The sequence below is a fragment of the Charadrius vociferus genome, unplaced genomic scaffold (genome assembly GCF_000708025.1).
Source record: "Charadrius vociferus isolate BGI_N301 unplaced genomic scaffold, ASM70802v2 scaffold1346, whole genome shotgun sequence".
NCBI classification, from domain to species: Eukaryota; Metazoa; Chordata; class Aves; order Charadriiformes; family Charadriidae; genus Charadrius; species Charadrius vociferus.
In genome coordinates, this window is record NW_009648681.1 from 366,361 (window position 1) to 376,544 (window position 10,184).

Sequence of the window (10,184 nt, forward strand, 5' to 3'; positions counted from 1 at the left end):
AATAATTTAGTGCAAGCCCTCCACATTCAGTTCAGCTAAACGCGCTCACCTCGCTGCTCTTCCCTTCTTGAGCAGGGATTGCCCAGTATGCTGGCTGGTGTTATCTGTGGTGGCTCTAATAAAATCAAACAATGTCACCTTCATGATTCAGGATATGAGCAAATTTCCAAATAGAAAACCCTAGTGTGCCATCTGATTGCATCATCCAGCTGGCAATATCCCTTAAAAACAGATACAGCTGCCTAAGGCTGGAAAATACAGTGAAGCCATACAGTACGCTAGATGTGATGGAATGTGAAAGAAGATACATGGTCAGGCAACTCAGTTTTCTACTCCTCGTTTAAGAGAGAGCCAGCTTCCTCCCTTCGAAGTCTTGGGAAATCTCACCTCTTATTGAAAGATTTGTTACTATGGCACTTCGAGAAGAAAAACTGGAAGACTCTCCAACATGCTGGGTGGCGGAAAATACTACAGGAAATTATAATTAATTTGATCCGTGTCCCTAGTAACTATCTCTTCACAGTGTTTTCACAGTGCCTGCGGCACGGGGCTTTGATGAAGAAAAAAAGGGATAGTCAAGGATGCTTGGCAACACCCAATAGCAGTACAAACGTACCGGAAGTCAAGCTGTACTTTGTACACCCCGATTTACACAAGACCTCACTACTTGCCTGTAAGCAAGGAATGAATACAGGGTTGCGAAAAAAAGGTTGTGTAGAAAAGAAGGAAAGAATGAAGTAGGCAAACATGACACTTGTCAGTGCTCACCCATGATTTGCTACCTGCTGTTTCTGCTTCAGGGTGATGTGCTCCTGACAGTTCAGAGCAAACAGCATGTACACAGCTCTTACGATTCACATTGTTATGAATGCATAGTAACTGCAAGAGTTGTGCCCTTAGAAACTCAGGAGGATCTTCAGGAGAGGAAGGCTAGCAAAGCTGTAATGAGTTTTAGGCAGGATCCAGGCAGTTCTCTCCAGGTAGAGCCCTGATCTGGGAAACGTACCAAGTCATGTGCAATCTCAGAGTGCATATTGGCTGGTCGGTTACTGGGTAAATGCAGACTTTAACTCCCTGAAAGCTGCTCGGCGGTGTTTCCTTTCCTCCTCTTCCCGCTTTCGCTCATCCTGCTCAGCTTTTATCTCCGCTTCAAACTTACTGGCTGAAGAGAGGGCTTGGACCTTTACAAGAGAAAATAAAAGAGCGTCAAGCCTTGCATCAGAGGGAGAGCTAGAGGCTAAACTACTCCCAGATGAGCAATGCAAAACTGTTTGCTGCATCTCCCAGCACTTACTGGGAAGCTCTGTCAGGATGGGTTAAGTATTAATTACACTGTAGTGCTTGGGTATTTACACCCCATACCTGTTAGCTTGCTCGACTTTAACATCAATAAAAGAAAGGTCATTCGCTATGTCACTAATAAGTGACCAAAACAATGCTGTCAGTACCAGGTCACATACATTCCTTCTGTAAGCAGGCAGCATAGCATAAGTTGTGAGGATACAGTGGGAGAAACTACTGCAGAAAACAGTTCTGAACCACAGCCAAATCTGAGAACATCATACTACACCATGGATAATCTGCAGATCAAAGAGACATTGTTTATTTGCTGGCTATTTTTCCAGCTTTCATCTCAGTACATCTGCTGTGCAATAGCTGTGTTATGCTCTTGGGAAAAAACTTCTTATATAAACAAGCAGGATTATTTTCTCTCCAAAAGAGCTTTCAGAAAGGGTGCTTTGTCAGCTTCAAATGGTGCAAAGCTCTTTCTGCGAACCCCAGGACCCTGCAGAACAATTTTGATTCCAAAGGTTACAGAGAGCTGCTTGAGAAAGAGATATCTGAAATCCTATACTCCAAAACACTCCATTCACCACTGAACTCAGAGTGTTCAGGTTGAGGGAGGTTTTGCAAAATGGGAAACTCAGTCCCATTAGTTTCCAGGATGTTTTTGTCTTTAAAAGCAGTCAGCCAGCTAGTCCCATAGAGCTCCCAGACACGGGGACACAGGTCAGCCAGTCAGCTCTACCAGGGTAAGACCCACAGCAGACATGGTGAATTAAGCCGTTCTAGTGTTGACTGATCTGCAGAGGAAGGCTGTAGCTAGAGTCCAATACAAAATTTGAAGGGAAAAGCTATGGCTGAGTTGGGTGGGGGGAGAGGCATGAAATACACATCCTTTTAGCTCAGGAGAAATCTGGCAGCATCTTCTATTGAAAAGCAAGCAGGGTCAGGGTCTCAGCAGTAATTAAGGCCTGTGTGCAGAGCTTTTCCGTGTTCCTCTGTGCCAACCATACCTTAGCTTCAAAGAAGTTCTTGGCTCCTTTGACTCCCTCAATGGAGACATCTATCTCCGAGAGCTTCGCAAGAGTCAACAGGCCGCTGTCCTCCTCAAGTTCCCCAGCTGCAGCTTTATGGAAAATTAGCAGGAACTAGCAAGACGAAGAGGAAACATTCAAGTTCGTGACTGAGGCTCAAACAACTTAAAATGCAAACAGCACAGACATTTACCTGGAGGGGGCTGGAATTTAGATTTCTGAGCAAAGGAAACCAGGTCTGTATAAATGAAGTAGCACCACGCAACTTGTGCTCCAGCACCCTGGCTCTAGTAAACAGCCCTGATGGACTAAGAGGTAGAAATGTCCTAGGAAGAGGGTTTCCTGGGAAGCAGAGCCCTGGTGAAGCACAGCTACGACTGAGCCTGGGCAGCTATGGGGCCAGAGGAAGGAGGCCACCTCTCCACCTGCCTAGTACAACCATATGGTAGGCTCAGATACACCTCTTTATGTCCCCACATCCTAATAGTGTATTCACAAGCCCCACACCAGCATCCCTAGTGTTCTAGGAGCTCAGACCACATCCCATGACAATGAAAGCAAGACAAAGACTGTCCTGACTCACACCTGAACCGCAAGTTCCCCGAACTGAGGTGCCAGTGCACTCTTGTTAAGAGAGAACAGCAGCCCAAGTGCGTGCACTTGAAAGGGATCTGGGGACTGCCTGGCTGCTATGAACCCTGCCTTCTGTTCTTCCCAAGCCCTATGGTCCACACGGTACCACGGTATACGGGAAAACAAAATCAAGGCCAAATGCACCAGGAGAACAGAACATAGTTACTTCAACTGGCCCCTTGACCAGAGCATGAGAAAAGTGACTTAAACCAACCTTTGAGCTATGCCTCAGCCTGTTCCAGGGAACCCTGGCTGGTTTTGCCAAGGTGAGCAAAGCCTATGAACTCCTGTCATGCCCACTAAATAATAGAGGAGAGCTTCTCCAAGACTTGTCAGAGGCGAGGTCAGAGGCATGCCCTTGTGATAGCCAGAGTGGCTTGACAGAGCAACTGGCTTGGAAACCTTTGTCCTGCATTGGACCACAGACATTTAACAAATCCAGAGTCACTACAGCAGAGTGTGTATTGGCAAGTGAACTGTAAAAGGAAAGAAACAAAAAGAGAGCCAGGAAGAAACAAAAAGCAAGCTCCAGGGAAGCACGCTTTTTTTTTTTTTTACTGAAGGAACAAACCTGCCTGCTTAAAAATAAAGACCTCTGCACCACCTTCAACCTACTAATCGAACTCCAGGTTAAGATGTGGATGCTCTATGCGTAATTTGAGAGGTCCTGTAACTCCCTGCTATTCTTGGCCACCCCAGGAGGTGTCTCAACACTTGGAACAGTGCAGAAAGAACAGAGATGGGGCCAAGTCACTCAGGTACAAAAGGAGCATAAGCAACAAAGCTGTGCCACTGCACCACTTCAGTCCAGGGCAGAGGGCTGCAAATACCATGCAGGGTTGCCCTGAAATCCATTCGCACAAGAACATCAAATATCTCTAGTGCTATGCTCCTCAGAGGGCCAGGCTTGGGACTTTGCTTCTTCCTACAGAGACGCTGGGCTGTCCCAGAGGAGGGCAGCAGAGTCCCAGCATCTGCGCTGAGCCATCCCCTAAAGCGCTCACTTGCCTGCTTCACGTTGCTTCCAGAAGCTGGTAAAGATGCAAGAATTTGGGAAGGCCTCCCGTGGGGAAGGGTGTGGAGATGACGGCAGCGCTGGCTGCCCTCTCGCAGAGGCAGTGTCACCAGGCATTGCTTCATGCAACAGCCTCGTAACCCGTGTGTGCTCAGCACAGAGCAGCCAGAAGGCAGGCTGTGCTTGGGGAGGGAACTTTTCCTCCTCCAAACACATGTAAGAAATTCAATGATGCTCTGCTGAACAGGCAGAACATCCTGCTCAGAAAGAAACCAAATCTTCCCCCAAAATATCCTCTCCTTCTGCTCAGATCTGCTGGGCTCAGGCTAGCTCCTCTCCTCCTCCACCACCAGGCAGGGGGACACAAGAGGGCTGGCAGCCAGGCTGGCATTAGTCATGGTTCCTCCTCACAGTTTCTGCTCCACCCTGCGAGTCCCACTTCCTGGCATCGGAAAACGGCAGCGGAGGCAGCACAATCCTGAGGTCTGGTACAGCTGTCGCCTGGGGAGGGACTGGAAACACCCAGTCATGAGTACAAGTGTGCATGAATCACGCTGAAACTAGGGGATGGGGCAGCAATCTTCCAGTGGAATACGGGCTGCCACAGCAATCCTCTGGTGGAATATGGGCTGCCATGGCCAGGAAGGGCAAGCTGAGCTAAAGGAAACCAGGGACTGAACCACTGGTTGGAGCGGTCACAGCATTAACATCAGCCCCAAGGACCCAGCAAGGTGGACTATGGGGAATGCTGCTAGTTTCCACAGGAGTTCAGGAGCAATGCTTCCTCTCATCAGCACACCACCTGCAGCTCACCAGTTATTTGCCCTCAAGGCATCAGTCCTTATTAACTAGAGAACACTAGCAACTTGCATTCAGCTCCCATTCCCAGCCTGTCTCACACCCTTGCCAGGCCCAGGACACATCACATGCAGCTAAGCCTCACGGAAACATCAATAGGGAAGCAAACGTGAATAATGTCAGTACCTTTGAAAGCTGTGCTCTCAAGGAGGACAACATGACACACACTTTCCACCCCACTGACCTGATAAGAGACGTATCTGCTCTCACATCCTTCATGATCTAAGAAGCGAGAAGTCTCAGAGCGATGCTGCAGTTATGCAGCCCCACTGGGCACCATGCTGGCCTCGGGGGTGTGAGGGAAGGTACGGGATTGACCAGCAGCAGCAGTCTTGCAACAGCTTGCCAGAGAAGCAGTGCCACCCAAGGCTGTGGTTTGCACCAACTCTGCTAGCAAACACATGATGTGGGTCAGCATTTAAGCTGGCGTAGGCATGGGGGACAGTGGGTGGATTGCTGCGGGTTCCAGATAGCAGCTACAATTAGACATTACTAAATACAGCAATTAACTTGGTTTCCTGTGGTAATGACATCACTAGATGATCAGAGGTGGGGTTTTTTCCCCGCATTGTACCTATCTTTTTAAGCCTAAATTTATTTGCTTGAGTCACGGAGGGAGTCTTCTGCAGTTAATTGTTGATGTATTGATGGACGCTCAAAGGTCAATGGTAGTAGGCAGCTTTCCTAACAGGGGCAGTGGTTCATCAGCAGCAAGTCAGAGCCATACAAGCTGCTTTCCAGGCAACAGCTTACCTGCGATGGGAGGACGTAACACTACTCAAAGCAGCACCAAAAGGTGACCTACTGCAAGTGAAAGAGGTCTCTACCAATTCTCTGACCAGGCCAGAAGCAGCGCATCTTCGGGAAAGTATGTCAGGACTCAATATTCTCTGGACAAGCAGACAGGAATCCTGCAGTGCTTCAGTTACACCCTGCTGAGTTTGGGCACACAAACCAGGGTTTCTCCTTGTGTTGTCAGAGTACCCGAAGTCAGCTTGGTCACCCTCCACGTGCTTGCTTGTCACCACCAATGGGAAATGGAGTAGGGCAGGGCTACGAGCTGTTTCAGGCCTCCTCACCCACCGGGAAACCTGCCTCCCTGCCAGTCCTCTGCCCGAACACAGCAGCTAGACACAGCGCATCTGCAACAAGGCAAGAAGCATCCTGCTCCTCTCTACCACAGGAAGCTTTGGGTACATGCCAAAGCTGCTGTGTAATTTGTCCCCAGAGCTGCGCCAGTGACGCTCCTTCGTTCCAACCCATGTGCCACTCAAGCTGGCATTTGCTTGACCATCGTTTTGCATCTGGTGAGAAGCTACAACAGCACCAGCTGCCACATGCCGCCTGCCAAGGGCTGGCAGCACAGGCAGCCCGTGCCAGCCGATGGGCAGCCGTGCAGGGGGCTGTGCTCCAAGCAGGTGGTGGCAGAAGAGGAGCTGCTCTGCCACTTGTGCCGCACCACTGGAGCCAGGACACCACGGCATCTTCCACAGCCTTGGGGATAAAGGCACTTCTCTTTCACAGGAGGGAGCCCCTGCAGCAAGCCCAGAGGCTGTCCCCAGCAATTCCACCAGGGTGAAGGGTGGCCCAGGGGGCACGCAGAGAGGGCTCCTCCATCCCACACAGTGATTTGGCAATCGCAGTCTGACCTGGGGCCAAGGGCACAGTTCTCTTCCTGCTCTGCTGGATTCTTTGCTGGATTCTGGTTCACCTCTGACCTGGCACATCTTCCCTGCCCAGACGAACTGCCAGCTTAGGGCTTTGCTGTTGTGAACTGACAGGCTCTCACTTCCCAGATTTGCTTGTCTTTCCCCCCTCTCTATGGGCCAGGCCCTGTAACCCAACAGTCTTTGGCCTCTGTCTTCTACTGCTACTCTCTTGCAATGAAAAAAATGCAACAAAACCCTTGGGGTATGAAAGCAAGGGGAGATGGTGTGATGTGCCAGCACAGAGAAGTGGTGCAGCAGCTCTGCAAGCTGCCAGTTACCCCTCACACCCTGACCAGCCCAGCCAGGCACTGCCAAAGGTCCCGGAACTTCCAAGATGAAGAACTTGATGTCCTGAGCTGTGGAGAGCTCTGTACCTCATCTCCACATGCAAGAGGCATGGCCAGAGCACAGCCCCCACAGAAACAAGGGAGCACAGCTGCTCGGGGCCCACTGCAGCTGTCCCCTGGGACAGGAAGAAGCAGGACAGCAGCACAGCCCTCACAACCGCTGCAGGACACAAGCAGCGCTGGCCCCCCTGCTGCCTAAGGGGCTGGTGGTTAATTCAGAAAGCCACAGTGTGATGAACGCTTCTGACTGAGACAGCAATCAAAGCCTGGGAGGAGATGATGCAACAGGAGGTTTTGGTACCTGGGCTCCCCCTTCCTGCTCAGATGAGTTGGGTGCCTCTGAGTACATGCAGGTCACTGCTCAAATTCCCTCTCTTCCTCTGTCTGGCAGCAGTTCCTGGCCTGCCCACGCTGCTCCCAGCGATCTCAGCACAGCTGTGACTGACCGATCTGTTCGCTGTGTCCCTGCCGAGTCAGCATGCAGTACCAAACTGCTGCATCACCACATTTATTCCTCGATGCAGGGAGGTGACCACCCCTCATGAAGCTTGCCATGGGCTGGTCACTGTGTGATGCAGAGAGCGACCCAATATAAACTGGAAGAGGAAGCCACCTGCCCCCCATGAGACCAGCTGCTCCAAGCAGAGCCCTTGCCCTGCACCTGAAATGAGGCCTGAGCTGCTGTACTGCAGGAGCCCAGCAATGAGACCATGTGACTGAAGGGACGTGCCACCTCCAGCTACAGCAGGGAGCTGTCAGCACTGCCAAGCAGCTGCAGCAGAGCTCAAGTGTGCTCCCAAAGGAAGCAGGGAGGTTGGAGAGCTTTGGCATCAGGTACCATTACTGCCACATGGAGACAGATGTTGACAGTGGTCCACGCATCAAGCTCCCCATGGCATGGGGAAGCTCACCTGCTTCTCCACTGCACCCCACAGCTGGAGAAACATGGAGGGGACAGGGCTACCTACAGTTGGAGTACAGGGCCTGGCTGCCTCCTCCCTCTGCCCCACATCCACATCCCTGTCTGCTCCCACAATCACCCTCACCTCACGGAAGCTGAGCTTCCCATCGAAGTCTTCATCCACCTCTTTGATCATGTTCTTTAGCCCCAGGTGGGTCTGCGGGGCTCCCAGCTTTTCCATCATCAGCTTCAGCTCCATCAGGTCAATGTACCCATCCCGTCCCGAGTCGTACCTGTGGGATGCAAACAGGAAGGGGTCAGGCCTCATCATCCCCCATATCCATCTTCCCAGAAGAGTAACCATGCAAATGGATAAAGTCACGGGGTGGTTCAAAGCTTGGAGGAAAGAGGAAGCTGCACAACACAGCCAGTGCTGAGATATATTAAGCTCAGGGAAGCAGTGGGCAGCTTTCAGAGCTGTCTCATCAGACAGAGAAGTGCTCAGGGGAGCTCAGACCAAACCACCCACACAGAAGGAGCATGAAGGAACTTAGCTTATCTCAGTGGGATTTTCATATCGCCCACTTGCGTGTCCAGCACAAAGGTTACTTAAACACAGCTTACACCACACACCAGCAAGCACGGTGAGGCAAAGGCACGCCAGAGCCAGCTGTTGCCAGGTCTCCTGCTCATTTAGTGGAGAAACAGAGAGCAGAGACCAACCAGAACCTCCCAGCAGAAAGCAGCTATCTTTCTTTGTAAGCAAAACACACCCCCTTTAGCTGTTAAGATCTTTCCTCTCTGAAATGGTTTTGTACTACACAAGCACCGTGCTTCAGGGCAGCTGTTTATTCAGTGTCCCGGGGCAGAGCAGAATAGCAGATCTGGGGGAGTACAGCAATCCTCGCTAGCACCAGGGGCTGCTCCACGAGGCTGGGCTGGCAGAGGAAACCAGTGCCCATGCCTAGGAGCAAGAATGGAGTGGGACCATGCTCCAAATGGAGCACAAAGGACTGCAAGGACTCTTCGCAGGAGGAGAGAGCACCCGTGCAAGTGGCAGAGTGCTTTAGGGATGGGGATGCAGTGACTGGCCGTGCTCAGCCTGGGACTGTCCACCAATTCCTCCCCTAGCATCCACTGCGGGTGCAGGTAAAGCATCCAGCCCACCTACAAACCTGCACTTCACACCCACCAGGGCCATCGCTGGGTTTCCAAGTCCAAAGGCTGGAGGGATGGGCGCTCTGCTATCAGACAGCCTGGCAACAGCCTTCTCTCATCCTGGTCCTGCACAGAGCACGGGAGGACAGGGCAGGGTCTGCTAGGCTGGACTCAGCCCCAGTGCACTGCCTGCCGCTGCCCCCTCACCACCATCTCAACCCTGGCAGAATTAAATCCTTTCAACCATTCAGAAGGGAAGCCCCAAGCACAGCGCTGAAGCTTTCCCAGTCAAATCCTCCCACTCATCATCTTTCATTGACTGTTAGCTCTCTTCCAAAGAAGCGAGGGCTGAAGCCATCCCAGACTGAGACCTGCACAGTTGTGGTTATGCTGGAAGAAAGCCCTTTTACAGCTGAGAAACCTCACAGCCACAGAGGAAGCTGTGGCAGAGGAAGGCACGAACAAAGCCGCTGGCCAAGCTGCTTGCAGGCATTGTCAGTGTAAGGCAGGGCTGCAGCCAAGAGCTCTGCCCCTGTTTTCACGAGCACAGGGTGCTTTTCCCCCCCCCAAACTGCAGTGGCCTCCCTAGCTTTCCAGAGTCCCACCACCTCCACAACCATCTTTTATGCTTTCTGTGCCTCTTTGTTTCCAAGGGTCCCAGACCCCAAATGACAGGAAGGTCAACCACCAGCCTGGTCTGCAGCTCCTGCTACCCATCTGCCTGCATGCTCCACACCCAACAAACCCTTGAGCCCACCAGGCCGGACAACATTCTGGAAAACTAGGAAAGAATCCTTGGTCGGAGCAGAAACCAGGTCACAGACCTGAGACGTCACAGGGAGGAAAGGCAGCAGGTTCATCACAGCATGGAAGGCATGAGTTAATTAAAGCAGATGCTCACAGCATTACCCAGTCCAGCTCCAAGATGCACTTTCAAGACCTCACAGAAACTTAATAAGTGCAATATTTGTCAACTTGCTTTTCCTTTAAGTTTGGGAGAAACGGTGTGGAGCTGTTCTTCCAGAGTAAAATGGTTGGAGAGGCAGTGCTTTGATCAGATAAAGCAACAAAGCATATTGTGGCAGGGAGGCACCTGGGATAGGGGCTGGGGTGGGGTTTTTTTGGCCCCAGCAAGCTCACGCTGCCCTTTGGCTGGGTGCAGAAGCAGGACTACACCAAGAGCCCCACCAAGGGCTGCCCATCCAGGGTCAGGACACTGCCCAGCCCCTCTGGGAAGCATTGGAT

General features: G+C 51.6%; 1 protein-coding gene across 1 annotated transcript; it reads right to left on the minus strand.

The window, feature by feature from the left end:
• Positions 1 to 462: 462 nt before the first annotated feature.
• On the minus strand, positions 463 to 8,131 carry EFHD1 (EF-hand domain family, member D1). The gene is made up of 3 exons (XM_009886531.1): positions 7,927 to 8,131; positions 2,298 to 2,432; positions 463 to 1,181 (listed from the first exon to the last, which is right to left on the minus strand). The coding sequence occupies exons 1-3, from the start codon at positions 8,110 to 8,112 to the stop codon at positions 1,047 to 1,049; spliced, it is 456 nt and encodes a 151-aa protein (XP_009884833.1). The 5' UTR covers positions 8,113 to 8,131; the 3' UTR covers positions 463 to 1,046.
• Between the last annotated feature and the right edge of the window lie 2,053 nt (positions 8,132 to 10,184).